Here is a 14,640-nt window from a genome sequence, read left to right on the forward strand (position 1 = left end):
CTGTGGGGCAGTGGGCAGGTCATGGTCTGGTCGGGCACTGCGACAGGGGTGCGCTGAGGAGCAACGGGTCCAACATGGGACCGAGGGTATGCGTGCGCTCGTGAGGGGAAAAGGGAAGGGGCGATGGGCGGGCGGCGCTGCTTTGTAGCTCAAGGATTGCTTGACTAGAAGAGGAAAAAAGGGGGTAGAGACACGCAGAGGCAGACAGAGGCATTCATGGTGTAGCAGTGATGATGTTACGAAGCTGGCAGCGACCACGAGCACGTAGCCCGGTTGGCGGACAGAAAAAGACTTGGCGCAATGCAATGAATCGTAGCAGCGGGTCCGAGTGGGGTCACCGGCATCGGCTAGCGACAGAGCAGGGCAGGGAGACGTCCTGCCCCCACTGTGGATCAGTCCGCTCCCTAGTCAATAACTAAACCACAACAGATAGCTGAACAGATGGACGTCGCGTGGCTCTACTGGCTGCAGCTGGATGGGTAAAACGAGCGGCTGCACGCAACAGCATTTGTTTTCCAAAACCCAAGTTGTGCCTTCATCTACTCGACTTATACTTCAATTTTTATTAAAACCCCAAACACACGTTCTATATTATTGTCACTTTATAAAAAATTACTTTTCAAATTGACTATTATTTATCGACACAAACTACGAATGGGTTTTTCATTTTTGTTCCTTTTCAAACTAATTTTTAAACTAACAAACATCACAGCAATACTCGAAACAAACATACTAACATATTCACGATGTGCATATCTTGCTGGTGACATAATTTTTCTACCCACATTATATATCATTTTAGCTCTCAAATATTCATTTTCCAAGCCGACTATATATATTTTCAAACACGGCTAAAGCACTAAAGTTTGTTACTCCATATTTTAAATGCAACAAAAATTATACTCCAAATTTACTTAAGTACTATATACTAGTTGTATCATATTTTTGTTTATAAAAAATGTTTTTCATGCTCAATCCAACAGAACAAGACATTCGTCATTTACTCGCTAGAATCATTATCGAACATTCCTAAATATCTTTACGCACTGGGTAATTTAACTTGGGTATTTATTTGAGTCCACAAAACTGAGTCACACATGATTCACCTATCGCTTCAAGTATGTTTTAAATCAAAAATCTGACAAACTCGCTTCGGAAATTTTTTTAGGACTAAATCTCGGTGCTAAACGAGCTCATAACACCAGAGGTGTTACATATGCCCAACTCCGTCTCGCCCGACCCTTGGATTCACGCTATGTCTCACCCGACCCCTCGGCCACGCCCAACACCTGGGTTGGCGCCCGACACTTGGGTTGGCGCTCCGTCTCGCCCTATCCCTCGGTCTCGCCCGACACCCGAGTTGGCGCCCGACACTTGGGTTGGCGCTCCGTCTCGCCTGATCTCTTGGCCATAGGCTCCGCCTCGCCTGATGCTCGGGTTAGCGCTCTGTCTCACCCGATCCCTCGGCCACAGTCTCCACCACGCCCGACACCTAGGTTGGCACCCGACACTTGGGTTGGCGCTCCATCTCGCCCGATCCCTCGGCCGCGCCTGACACCTAGATTGGAGCCCGACACTTGGGTTGGCGCTCCATCTCGCCCGATCCCTTGGCCGCACACCAACACCTGGGTTGGCGCCCGTCACTTGGGTTGGCGCTCCGTCTCACCTGATCTCTTGGCCACAGGCTCTGTCGCTCCCGACACCTAGGTTGGCGCCCATCACTTGGGTTGGCGCTTTGTCTCACCCGATCCCTTGGTCGTAGGCTCCGCCACCCCCAACAACTGGGTTGGCGTCCATCACTTGGGTTGACGCTCCATCTCGCCCGATCCCTCAGCCGTAGGCTCTGCCTCGCTCGACACTTGGGTTCATGCTCCGTCTCACCTAACCCCTCGGCCACACCCGACACTTGGGTTGGCGCTCCTTCTCACCTGACCCCTCGGACGCGCCCGACACTTGGGTTGGCACTCCGTCTCGCCTGGCCCATCGACCTCGCCAGACCCATCGGCCACGCCCGACACTTGCGTTCACGCTCCGTCATGCCTGACCCATCGGCCGTGCACGACACTTGCGTTCGCGCACCGTCTCGCCCAACCCATCGGCCACGCCCAACACTTGAGTTCACGCTCTGTCTCGCCCGACACCTCGGGTTCACGCTCCATGTCATTCGACGGCGACCCACAATCTTACACCCACTGGGTACGCTCGTGAAACGAGTGTAAACAACCCCTTCATGACTTCACAGAAGTCCCAAAGGGGCTCGGGGGCTCCTGTCAGATTCATAAACCCAGGGTCCCTAATGGACTCGCTTCCCTATAAAAACTCGGTCCAACAAACGATGCAATGACAACACGCGCCTCCTAGGTCGGCCCAGATACATAATGATAGGCTAGGACAATGATCCAATCCTTAACCGGAAGGCCTGGACAAGGTGGGGACACAGTCTGACTCTGACCTCCTTTTCTGATCAGGGGTACGCCGGACCTCTACTCGTTGCTCTTCCTCGACCGACACGGTCGGGGCCGACTGGGAGCGACCGACCAGGGATGCCCGCTCGGTTAGGGCCTGGGGATCAGACGGAGCAGATAAGGTAAGGCGCTCAAGTCAACCGCAATATCGAGGACCATACCCTACCATGTCCAACACACCTATAGGACAGTGCCACCAGGCCATGCTAGACAGGCACTATGCAACCTTCCAGGCGTGTTAGAGCACAAACAGTATTGTAGGCGCCGATGTTTGTCGTACTAGGCGAACACGGTAGAGCCTGCCACATGTGTCTGGACATAAACGGTATTATGGGTGCCGACGACCGTCTTATACCCGACAACATGGACAACAAGACAAGGTAGCACACATATTTATTCTTTTGACTTGTAAGGTCATCCCCTTCGACTATAAAAGGGGATGAGCTCTCTCCTAAAAAGCTCTTTGACTCTAGAACTCAACAGCTACACAGAGCATACGATCCAATACTTAGCGCATGTTAGAGCATCCATCACTCTCAGTCGCTTGGTTTAGAGTCCGACCGGGCCTCTAACACCCCCTTTTCATCTCGTACTCGTTTGTAACCCCACAGCAAACTTCGAGTACCTGGGCTCAGGAATAAAGTCACCGATCGACTGAAACTGGACGTAGGGCACTTTGTCTGAACCAGTATAAATCCTATGTCATTGAGTGCTAGGCCACATCCGATCACAACGCACGGTAAAACTATAAATATTTACTTGTTGATCACTTTTCGCACCGACAAATTTAGAATACACCTCATAAATACTATAAGAACAATCGCATATATTATGAAAGTTCAACTAAATATAACCAGAATATCATGGACCGATAACACAAAATTAAATTATAAACAATAAAATACACTTTATAAATAACCATAAATAAAAAAATAAAATAAAATAATCTAGAAAACAAAACATAAAAAGGAGAATAACATGCATGGATACTATGCAAACAACATAAAGTACAAAATATAGAACATCTCACTGGTACTGTGTGAACAATAGAAAATACACTATGAAACATCCAACAAATTTATGTGAATAACTAAAAAACATCATCGAACATATCATGTGTATTATACAAACATTGCAAAATACATCATGTGTGGATACGAATACTATGAAAAACAATCCAGAAACCATCATGGAATATGTCAAGATTACTTTAGAAATGATCTTGAATATATCACGGAACATCTCATTGATACTACATGAACCACCAAAAAAACAACATAGGACATCTCATAGATATTATACAAACATTGTAAAGTACAACATGTATGGAACATGAATATTTTTAGAAAACACAATACATCATGGAACATCTCATTAAATACTGCAATAATGATATAGCATACTCCCTCTAGTCCAATTTATAAGGCATTTCACTTATGTCAAGAATCAAGGTTTATAATCATTGAGCAATAATTTGGCTAACAACGTTTAATTATTGTAATAAAAACTTGATACTATTAGATTTGTAACCAAATGTACTATTCAATAATCATAAATTTATAATTATAAACAATATAATATAAAATAAATGAATTCTTAAAGTGAATTTAGGACACTCATGGCATGTCAAAAGATGCTATATAAACTGGACCGAAGGGGATAATTCAAAATATACTCTAAAATGCTATGAGAACTATCTTATTATATTATAGAAGAAATAGTTACATCATTTTTTTGGGGAAGGTCACTTAATAAATAAAAGTAATGAAGAAAGCAAGAATACATTAAGTAAAGGAAAAATAGAAGCAAGAAGAAAGAAAAATAGAAAATGAAGAAAATTTAAAAGTAAATAAAATGGTAAAAAAATAAAATACAATGATAAGGAAAAAAGAAAAAATAGAAACAAGAAGAAATAAAAAAATAAAAAAATAAAAAATAAAGGATAAGAAAAATAATATAAATAGATAGGAAAATGAAATTAAAAAGTGAATAAAATAAAAGAATGAGAAACACCAGCGAACAAGTCTCCGTCACTCCACGTACGTGCAACCCACCGTCCTAATTACCTCTGGCCCATTCAAACACTGAACGGCCCAGCTTCACTCACTTATATTTCCTCCGTCCGAGAAAGACCGTTGTTTGAGGAATGTCTAGGTTTATTTCTAAAATAATAGTATTTTTGGGACGGAGGGAGCACACAAAGCTGGCTCACGTACTCCCCTCAAAAAAAAAGCTGGCTCACGTACCGACGAGCACGGGGCACATTGTTTACGTGGGTAAGCTGAAGCTGTTTTGGAAAATAATTGATAAAAACGGTTTTAATGATAGTTGTATAATAAATTATAGTATCTTTGTGGGGAGGAATTAGAAGAATTTTTTTCTCGCTCCGACCCTTTTTTTACACAAACGGGTCCGGCTCCTTTAAGCTCCTTGTGAAGAATTAGTTATAAGAGTTTTTCTAATTTCACTTTCTAAATTATGATTTGAAGAGTTATTCGAATAAAAATCACTTCCTATATATATCTCCACACTTCAACAGTTTTCTACTCGCTCTCCATCTTTATCTAGCGAGAAATTCAAAACGGAGAAAATCTATATTTAGAGATTTAATTAAAGAGATTCTTAAAGAGTTTTTTTACCAAAGTTTCTATTCTTATAAATGAGAAAAAATACAAAAAAAAATTGAGAGTTGCTCTAATAAGAGGCCTAAAAAATCGTATCAAACTCACTTGGCAGCGGCCCGTGCACAGCGCGGCCCGTGTTGGACTGCGTAGGACTCCGTAGCGTACTATAGACAAGAGCAGTCCACCTCACGGCCGCCGTACTCTCCAAACCAATCTCTGTGGCTTCTCACCCTCTCCGCCTCCGCCACGGGCCTCCCCTCCCCGCCACGGCCTCCACTGCACACCGGAGTTTGATCTGCTCCGACGAACGCCGCCTACTATACATCGTATACTGTTCTAGCCCGGACCAAGACTCTCACCTCCCTGTTCAGATTAGTACTAGTTTTATTTGATTGGATTAGATCGAGACTCTCACTCCCCTGTTCAGATTAGTACTAGATTTTACTTGATTGGATTAGATCGGATTGGTCGGGTAGGCAATTGCTGCAGATCGGGTTGTGTCTGCAATTGCCGCAGATCGGTTCGCTTAATTTACTGATGAGTTCGTTCGGTTCGCTTAATTGACTGATGGGTTCGCTTAATTGCTTGCAGTAGATTAAAGGAGCTCCAGCTTTCGGAGGACAACCCAGTTGCCTTCGAAGATCAAAATGACGGTGGTGAAGGTGGAGGAGGTGGCGAAGGTGGACGAGAACCCTGCGCTGGTTGGAGAGAACCCTGGGCTGGACGATGAGGCCGAGGCGGGGTACGTCTCGCCCGACGATGAGGACGGCGACGACGAAGACGACGAGACCGACAGCGACGGGGACTACGAGATCCCCAGCGGCGACGGCGTGCCCGAGCTGAAGAAGGGCCCCTGGACGCCCGACGAGGACAAGCGTCTCAAGAGCTACGTCGAGGTGCACGGCGAGGGGAACTGGAACGAGGTGCAGCGGAACGGTGGGCTCAACCGCTGCGGCAAGAGCTGCCGCCTCCGCTGGGCCAACCACCTCAGGCCCGATCTCAAGAAGGGGCCCTTCGACGCTGAGGAGGTCGACAAGATCATCAGGTTCCACATCATGTGGGGCAACAAGTGGGCCAAGATGGCCTCGCATGTGAGTGCTGCGCTCGCCGTTCTCCTGCAGTTTTCCTGCTTCCTTCCTGCGTTGGTTCTGTTGTCTCGTGGTAACATTTAGATTAGTTCATAGAAAGGTCGGGAATGACATGCTTTGGTGGAGTGGGTACGTGCTCCCTGCATCCTGGAATCGATCTGCTCTGCGAATCCATCTCATAGAATTATGTTGATTTCCCCCAAATATTGCATGTATTTGCCACACTCTAACATATTCAGAGTTTCAGACAACATACATGCTAGCAGTAGACATTTATGCTTCTCTCCTTTTGCATGCTCATTGCTCATGGCAAACTGGCTCCGGCTCCTTCACTGTAGCCGGGTGTCGGCCGCTGGGTGGCCGACAGGTGCCTGCAGGAGCCGGAGCCGCGGAGCCAGAAAAACGAGCTTCGCTGGCTCCGGTTGTGTCAGTGAGAGAGGAAAGGAGAGAGAAAAACGGCTCCGGTGAACAGTAACCAGGTGTCGGCCGCTGGGCGTCCGACAGGCCGGAGCTGGAGCCGCCGGAGCCCTGCCAAAGAGGCTCTATTTGTTCCATTTGTTTCGATGTGCTCAAAAGATCACTTATTATGTTTGTATTACAGATTTATCAATCAATTATAGAAAGGTAACAGCATTAAGGCCTTGGCCCTAGCCTCATAGGGAAGTAATAATTATCGGATTGGTGAACTTAATTATTTTTTAATGAAACAGTGAACTTAAGTGCTAATTCTGATCTTGCAACTAGCACAGGCATTTTTTTTGTTATTGTGGCCGTGAGAATGAAATTCTTTTATTAAACAAAATCAAATTAGGTAATGGACATCTTATTTTAATGCCTCTTGCTGATGATAGAATCATGAAGAATTTTTCGCTTCACTATTTTACCAAAGAAACAATTTCTCGGTTGCCTTATTACATTAGCTGCATTTGGGGCCCCTACCCACCCAACTGAAGCAATATAAGTAATTTCATTGGGTACTATAGAGCGCCAGAATATTATGAAAGTTAAGCCAAGCAATGTGATAAAATGTTGTCATCGATATGGTTAAACTGGCAAAACTTTAAATAATATGAAATTTTAATCCAGAGACTACTGAGCAATATATGTAGAAGCAGTTTCAACTTTTGAGGCTGCATTTTACAGGTGGACAGGATTGGTACAGTGCATTGAGAACTTCTTTTCTGGTAGCTAATGTTGGGTTCCATCTCTAGCCTAACCCAGCTTGCTTTGTAATAATAGGCTATCATGTTGGGCCTGTTGCTTTTCTGCTGCTCCTAGATGGCTTCATCAATTTCTATTTATTTTCCTTCACATTTTAGCAACATCTGCTCTGTAGTCATTATCCTCACCTTTGCATTTCTGCATAGACAATTCATAGTTTGCTATTTATAAGTTTGCCTTTTCCCCCTGCACTATCTTTTAATAGGTTACTTATTACTCTGATATTCCCATATGCTTTAGAGCATGTGTAGTTATCATATATTTTAACTCTTCCATGGTGGTCATGTACTTTTCAGGTTGTTTTGATCTCTTACCAGATATTACCTTACGTAAGCTTTAAAATGTCAGTGCAATTGTAGCAACAGTTGCTTTTCAGGATGCTACACTTGATGCTGATGTTCATCTTTCCTGTGTATTTTGATCATGGCACATGCCTCGGACCTTGGTAGCTGTTGCCTTACAAACTTGATATGCGTGGTCAAATATCACCTATTGGTTTACTTGTCCTTCTAAGGGTGTGTGTTAACAAATTGAGCCTCTATCAGGTAAAGATTCTAAGAGCAGCTCCCGTGTTGTTGAAAATTGAACCATGGGCTGCACAACAGAACTTTGCACATTGGACGAGTTGACTACATCTGTCAGGCAGAAATTGACCTCCCAACACTGTTCGATGCTAGGAATAAAAAAAAATCACCATGAGCACTCACTGTTATTTCCCTATGGTTTAGTGCACTGAGGGGATAGACTTGAGGTCACCGTAGCTGGCTTTGGGGAAGGATGTCACTGTGTTCAGAGGTGTCCATCACATGTTGGGGATATGCGTGACCACGAAGATCTTGGGGCCTATTCTACCCACCGCCTCATGAACAAAATAAGATCTAGATGAGGGTAAGAAATTGGTCAAAAAATTGTTAAGAACAAGAAGTAGCAAAACCTGCACAAATGCTGCTTCTCCTCTTCTGCTGTTCCCTCAGTTTCTTCTCCAGCCCCGAGTCCGACCCACTAAGAGCTGATGTCAGAGCTGCAATCGCCTTTGCCAACCACACGGGAGGGGCCATCACTACTGCGTGCGGCCTGTGCCCTCCGATGCCGTGGCAAGCTTCACGCTGCCCAGCAGGAGCGCGAGCGTGGGCCACTTGAGTGCCGCACGGGAGTCGACCATGGCTCTCCAAAGCACGTCAATTGATTGGGTTTGTGACTGGACAAGCGGGTAGAGGAAGAATGGGATTCGATGAGAGTATGAGAGCGTCAAGGTGCAGACGGAGCCACGTGAGGAAGACAGAATTTATTTTATTGTGTATGTATGCGGTTCCCACTAATCGGATGATGCACTGGGGCTATTGAACAAAACATCTGTTCGTCTCATGTGGAATTGACGGTTTGTTCCAGCACTGAAGCTGCCCTAGTATGCATTAGTTGATGAGTATATGGAAGGGGAACTGTTGATGTTGCATGTATGATTGTATGGTAGTAGATGTTGATTGTAGTAAAACGTGGACTATAGTTACTTTATATAACTATTCTATGGCTAATTATGGGTAGTAGATGTTGAATTTTGATGCTACTTTTGACTGTTCTGATTTCATTTGTGTTGTTTCTATTGTTTGTTTTTTGAAGGCATTTCTTGTTAAAATCTTTTTTTTAATCTTCTCACAGTAATTGTTTCTTAAATTTGAAAATCATTTTTACTAATTCAATTGGGCCTTTTTAGACACTAATGTATTGTGTTTATTTCAGTTGCCTGGTCGTACAGATAATGAAATTAAAAACTATTGGAATACCAGATTGAAGAGGAATCAAAGACATGGTTTGCCTATCTATCCAGAATATATGCTTTCTCAGGTTACACATCCGCATCAAGACATGAACTGTGAAACTCCAGGAGTTTCACATGGCAAGAAACAGTTAAATGAGTATGCAAAAGAAAAAGTTGTTGACATGCATGATCTTATAGATGAGGTAATGACATTTCAGCACCTTGACTACGAGAAGGATCCTGTGATTCCAACAAAACCTTTGAAACGCTATGCATCTACTGTTAGTCTGCAAATTCCTGATGAGACTGAGAAAACCTTTTGTTCCACTGATTTGAACTATGTATTGACAAAGAGTCAGTCGGTGCCTCTTGGTGGCTATCCAGTCGAGCTCCCTTCATTCCAAAGTTCCAGCTTTACCCTAAGTAATGACTGGTTGCTTCAATGTCCTTCGGCTTCTATGGAACAACAGATCATTCAATCTCCAGAATCCATCTCGTCACAAACCACTGGTATGCTGGGTGCAAACGTTCACAACAGTGATATACTTGATGACCCCACAAAGTCTGGAAGATCTTTTGAAATACCGATTCCAATGGTATTCCCTATGATGCATTCTTCTTCAGTCTTTGGTAACTCTGAACATGAGGGCTGTCCAATTACTAAAATTCAAGCTTCAAACTTATCTTCAGGTACAAGTGTGCTTAAATGCTTTCTATCATCACAATATCGTGAGTTTGCTATGCAAGGCTTACTTTTTTTGTTTATAGGTTCAGATGCTGTTTTCAATCTCAGCCAGTGTTATCCAGTTGCTAGTTTTTCTGATCCTGGGATCCCTGATACACCACCAGAAGCAAGTTTCTATACTACACCACCAGAAGCAAGTTTCTTAAATGATACTACACCACTAGATTCAAGTTTCTTGAATGATAATTTGAAGGACCAGTCACATCTCTACTGGCAGGAACCTAAGCTGTTGACTGATGGAGGCCAATGGTTTGATCCTTGTCACAAGCTTGACTTCCCAGGTCCGTGAGCAGCAGTTCAATCAGGGTCAGGGCAACATATTCTTGTCCTCCTAGCATTTTGTTTGAAGGTTACAGTCTTTCGTAGTTATATTTGTTTGGTATAAAGACATACCTCGAGTGCTTGAACTTCAAATTCATTGACGTGCTGTGACCATCTAAACTCAATACTCTTAATGTGATGTGATTTGTTGGGACATAATCAGTGCCTCACCAGCCGCATCTTCCATGCTCCTTAATTACTACAACGGTTATGTTTCCTTAATGGTGACTATTTCAGTTCTGTATGCTGTGGATTCAGCTAACTTAGTAGCATCACCCCATATCTGAGCGAGCGAAATGTTTACAGCCACTTGAGCACAGCTCATGTATAAATATGCATCTAAACCATGCGATCATGTTTATATCTTTTCCATCCGAGTTATCAGTGCCATAAGATCCTGAGTTGTACTCAAATGGATCACCTTTAAAATTTATATGCTGTTTTGTTCCGCTTGAGCGCTCGAGTCTGTCCGAACAGTTGGCGTCTCACATTTTAGTTATTGTAGCTATGCTGGCAATGCTGCTACGTGCAATGTAATCAGGGGAGTTTCTTTTTTTACCCTTTGTACTGAACTAACTTTTCCTCGAAAATAATAAAAAAAACTTAAAATAAAAGGAAGGCGCGTCAACCTGCTTTCATCAACCAGCATGGCCGTAACCGGCATTTGCTTCACAAAGTGGGCAATAACTTCACATTTCTTTTGTTTCTCATTAATTTCACTTCTCATTGCAGATTGCACTTGCACCAAGGCATGCCCATTTTTTCGTTTTGTTTTAATCCAGTTGCCTAGATCACCCATTCATATAAAAACACCACGTATAATATCTAATGTTCTCATAAGCTTGACGGGAATAATATATTACAATTGCTTAACATAAGGACGCTGCCATGTTTCATGATATGATATTCAGGGTACACCATTGTGCTCACGAAATGTATCGCTTTCAAGAACCTAGAGCTTCTGCACATCTAAACTTCCAAATACATTTAAGCGATTAATCTGAGTAAAACAATGGACCCCACAGGCCTAATCATAAAGTCCTTCTTGCTCCCAAGCGTCCACAAGCAAATCTACCATTTCCTGCAAGTATAAGTTCAACTTAAGAAAGTTTTGAGGCAAAAGTAATAAAGCATGGGATCTTACACCAAGAGGTATCGGTTGGGAGAATGGCTTATTGCTTCCTAGCAGGCTCTCATACGTTGTGTTCCAACTGTACACCATTAAAAGAAAATTGCAGATTATGGAGGAAATCAAATCTGTTTTTGGAACACTGATGCACCTACTTCACTGAAGCAAGCACCGTGACAATTTTTCTTACAAGCTATAAAGAATTATCAAATAACATAATGTTATTTTGGTTCGCAATAGGAAACTCAAGGGAACCCACTCGTTAAGGTGTGATGGAAGAAAATCACAAAATATTCACCTTAATTTTGGTTCTCGAGGTTGTTGAGATCTAGAATGCTGTTTTTTGCTTCCAACCCACTGTTGTCTGGTCTGGTTCCAGAGCATAAGACCTGAAAAATAGGCAGTATGAAAATTCAGAAAAGATCAACAAAGAACAAAAATAAATGGAAAACATTCACTTCTTAGTAACGACTGGGCATGCTACAAAGTAGGGTTCCCCCTTCTTTTTTGGAAAAGAAAATGCTACAAAGTAGTTTAGTCATCAATATTTTTAAGGAATCTTGCCAAATCACTGTAGTTGTGAATTTACTGTCAGTAAGCTCTCTATAAAGTATTATTATAAGTGTATAATGCTGACTCCATAGATGTTATTGCTGATTTACATAACCATATTCCCACAGATGCGTTTGCAGAACCTGAGAATCATCTCACGTCAAATTTGAAACTGATCAGGATTTGAACATTAAGCCATCTAGAACAGAGAAGTGTACTTCAACAAGATGGCTTTTGCTGGTTTACGTCATTGGCTTTCCACAAATTGATATGCAGAATCATCCAATGTCAACTTTGAGACAGATAAGGATTAGAACATAAAGCAAAGACCTTTTTCAATCATAGTTTGTAGCTTTTACTGAGAAGTTAGAACCTCAACCACTATATATTGAAGAGCACAAACATTGGACATTCAAACTTGGTTTCCATTCACATGGATGATGGAGCTCTAACAATCAGTCAGACACTTGAACTATTTGACAGTAACAGGATGGATCAATAAGGCAAAGAGGAAATCAAATGAATGAATTCACCTTGATTCACAAACTCATTCGGGTTGCTGCTACTTCCCGCCACATGTTGATCGCTGGACTGAGCGACCGTGCTGATCGAAGACATGCTCTTCTGCGATTGGATCCCGTTGTTCTCCATCTCATGAGCACTCGTGCTCCAAAAGTCCTCCGACAGGCTAGCCTTCCTTACCGAGCGCCCCTGGATCCTCAACCGTTTGGAAGGCTCGTCCACTGCTGTTATTGGAGTTGGCTTAGCACAGCATCCAAAGCAACCTCTGCTCTGTAGCAAACCAGGATCGGCCAGTGATTGATTAGCACCAGTGTTCGAGAGCCCAGATAAGCTATGATGTACTCTATTCTTGTACTACATACATACAAAAGAGAAAAAGGCCAAAGTTATGACCATTTGTGACCCGATAGATGGTTGCAGTAAACTACCAAACAACTATCACTCCGTGAACTCAGCAGCGAGAGACTGAATATTTCCATACAGAGGCCCAGTACCAAAGTCAGACTAAAATGCCTCTCTTTTATACTGGAAATAGACCAGGCAGATTAAACAACAGTAAGATACTGCACCTAACGCGACGGAATCAACTGGCTGAACAGGAAAAGTGAGAAATGGATAAACCAAACCAGCCTACCAATCAGAATCATTGGTAGGCACGAGAACAGCACGAGCCCAACAATCTGAATCAGGGAGAAGCAAGCATATATGTGCCCTGAACAGAAGCATAGAAATTTGAGAACCTCGCTATCGCATCGCACGCGAGGATCCTAAAACTCCCCACGAGCCTCACGGCGGCCACTACACCGTGACGTGTATGTACCGAAGAATCACGAGAGGATGGGATGGGAAGGGAGGGAGGCGGGGCGCACGCGCGCACGACGCACCCCATGCAAGCGACGAGGCGGCGCACCCAGGTGGAGAGGGACCTGCAGCTCAGCAGCATAGCATCCGTCCGGGCCCGGTACGCGGCCAGGGCGGGGGGGGGGGGGGGGGGGGGGGGGGGGGGGGAGGCGGGGGGGGGTGCCGAAGCCGCGTCGGAGGAGGCCGGCGGTGACGCGACGAACCCTAGCCCCCCGGCCCCTACGGCGAGGGAGAGGGGAGGCGGGGAGCGAGGGAGAGGAATGGGATTCCGCCGTGGACGTGGGTGTCGGGCTGGGATTGGGGAGGGGAGGGGATTACGAATCTACGAGGGAGGATTCAGCTGAGGCGGCGGCGTTACCTGCCCATGCTGCTGCCACATGACATGATGATGCGCCGGGACGGGAGTGGACAGGACGAGGCATTTCGCTTTGACTGACGCCTTGGAGAGGTTTTTTTTATTTTATTTTTTTGAAAAATGACGCCTTAGGAAACACAAGACCAAGAGGAGACAGACCCCAGCCCCCGCGTCGCCCCCACGCAGACAACACGGGAGGTGACCTAAACCCTAGCCGCCTCTCTTCTTTTCCTCCCTCTCTCCAGCCGCGTTGTCGCCAGAGCAGGCTGCCGGCATGGCCGTGCAGCATGCAGTGAGGGCGGCGGCAAGGCTCTTCTTCGCGGTGGAAGCTGCGACGGTCGGGGACGAGCTCGCGTCCTGGGGCTTGGCGTGGTCGTTGGGGCAAGTGGTGGCGTCGGCGTCTCCAGCGCCTATCTGGGGTAGCCTCCTCGCTTCGGCGTTCAGATCCGGAGGTCCGACGGGCGGATTCACGCAGATCTACGGCGGGCCGCGCCTGGGCGGGCGCTGGGCGGCGGTGGCGGCGGCTCCTGTCCAAGACGCCGCGGATCCGTGGGTTCAGCGCCCATGGTGGCGGCTGCGCTGCCCAGGGCCAGGTCTCTTCCTCTTCCTCGCGCTTGGTGGCGGCGTGCGCAGTTGCGGGGCGGTGGGGCGTGCCCTCGCGCGAGCCGTGTGGGGCTCGGCGGGGCCGCCTGCTGCGTTAGCCAGTGCCCGTGCAAGCGTCGGGCAGTGGAGGGGGCCCTTTCTTCCTCCTTCGCTTCCCCCTTTCCTCCTCGGCCTTGCCGTGGAGGTGGTGGCGCCAGCCGGGGTCACTGGGTCTAGCGCCCTGATGGCTAGATACAGTGCCCCCAGGGCATGGGGCGGCGCCCGAGGTGGGGCATGTGCCTGTCGGTGGCTGGCGGAGGTCGGCAACGTCGATGGTGGGTGCTTGTGGCGGCGACGACAGCTGGCAAACGGCTTCGGCGTGCGGCAGGGTGACGCGCGTGGCATGGTAAGTCCACCTC

General features: G+C 45.7%; 2 protein-coding genes across 10 annotated transcripts; one reads left to right on the forward strand and one right to left on the reverse strand.

Moving 5' to 3' along the window:
• The first annotated feature begins 5,291 nt into the window (after window positions 1-5,291).
• On the forward strand, window positions 5,292-10,379 carry LOC136527751 (transcription factor MYB7-like). 2 transcript variants are annotated; one of them, XM_066520583.1, is made up of 4 exons: window positions 5,292-5,415; window positions 5,681-6,180; window positions 9,136-9,844; window positions 9,923-10,379. In XM_066520583.1, exons 2-4 carry the CDS (start codon window positions 5,737-5,739, stop codon window positions 10,186-10,188), a joined length of 1,419 nt encoding a protein of 472 aa, XP_066376680.1. In that variant the 5' UTR covers window positions 5,292-5,415; window positions 5,681-5,736; the 3' UTR covers window positions 10,189-10,379. The 2 variants fall into 2 exon arrangements, with proteins under 2 accessions (XP_066376680.1, XP_066376681.1); XM_066520584.1 differs by having other exon boundaries at window positions 5,306-5,415; window positions 5,684-6,180.
• Window positions 10,380-11,051: 672 nt separating this feature from the next.
• Window positions 11,052-13,711, reverse strand: LOC136527752 (uncharacterized). 8 transcript variants are annotated; one of them, XM_066520590.1, is made up of 5 exons: window positions 13,643-13,711; window positions 12,435-12,693; window positions 11,648-11,738; window positions 11,365-11,431; window positions 11,052-11,301 (listed from the first exon to the last, which is right to left on the reverse strand). In XM_066520590.1, the coding sequence occupies exons 1-5, from the start codon at window positions 13,661-13,663 to the stop codon at window positions 11,248-11,250; spliced, it is 492 nt and encodes a 163-aa protein (XP_066376687.1). In that variant the 5' UTR covers window positions 13,664-13,711; the 3' UTR covers window positions 11,052-11,247. The 8 variants fall into 8 exon arrangements, with proteins under 8 accessions (XP_066376687.1, XP_066376682.1, XP_066376688.1 ...); XM_066520585.1 differs by having other exon boundaries at window positions 12,435-12,777; window positions 13,643-13,688; XM_066520591.1 differs by having other exon boundaries at window positions 12,435-12,688; window positions 13,643-13,674.
• Between the last annotated feature and the right edge of the window lie 929 nt (window positions 13,712-14,640).

This window comes from Miscanthus floridulus, chromosome 19 (assembly GCF_019320115.1).
Source record: "Miscanthus floridulus cultivar M001 chromosome 19, ASM1932011v1, whole genome shotgun sequence".
NCBI classification, from domain to species: domain Eukaryota; kingdom Viridiplantae; phylum Streptophyta; class Magnoliopsida; order Poales; family Poaceae; genus Miscanthus; species Miscanthus floridulus.

Coding starts and splice junctions, on each gene's coding strand:
- LOC136527751 (XM_066520583.1), top strand. CDS start 5,737: ATGACGGTGGTGAAGGTGGAGGAGGTGGCGAAGGTGGACGAGAACCCT. Junction 6,181..9,135: donor GGGCCAAGATGGCCTCGCAT/GTGAGTGCTGCG, acceptor TGTTTATTTCAG/TTGCCTGGTCGTACAGATAA. Junction 9,845..9,922: donor AGCTTCAAACTTATCTTCAG/GTACAAGTGTGC, acceptor TTTTGTTTATAG/GTTCAGATGCTGTTTTCAAT.
- LOC136527752 (XM_066520585.1), bottom strand. CDS start 13,663: ATGTGGCAGCAGCATGGGCAG. Junction 11,739..12,434: donor GAATGAGTTTGTGAATCAAG/GTGAATTCATTC, acceptor CCTATTTTTCAG/GTCTTATGCTCTGGAACCAG. Junction 11,302..11,364: donor CCCAACCGATACCTCTTGGT/GTAAGATCCCAT, acceptor TTATACTTGCAG/GAAATGGTAGATTTGCTTGT.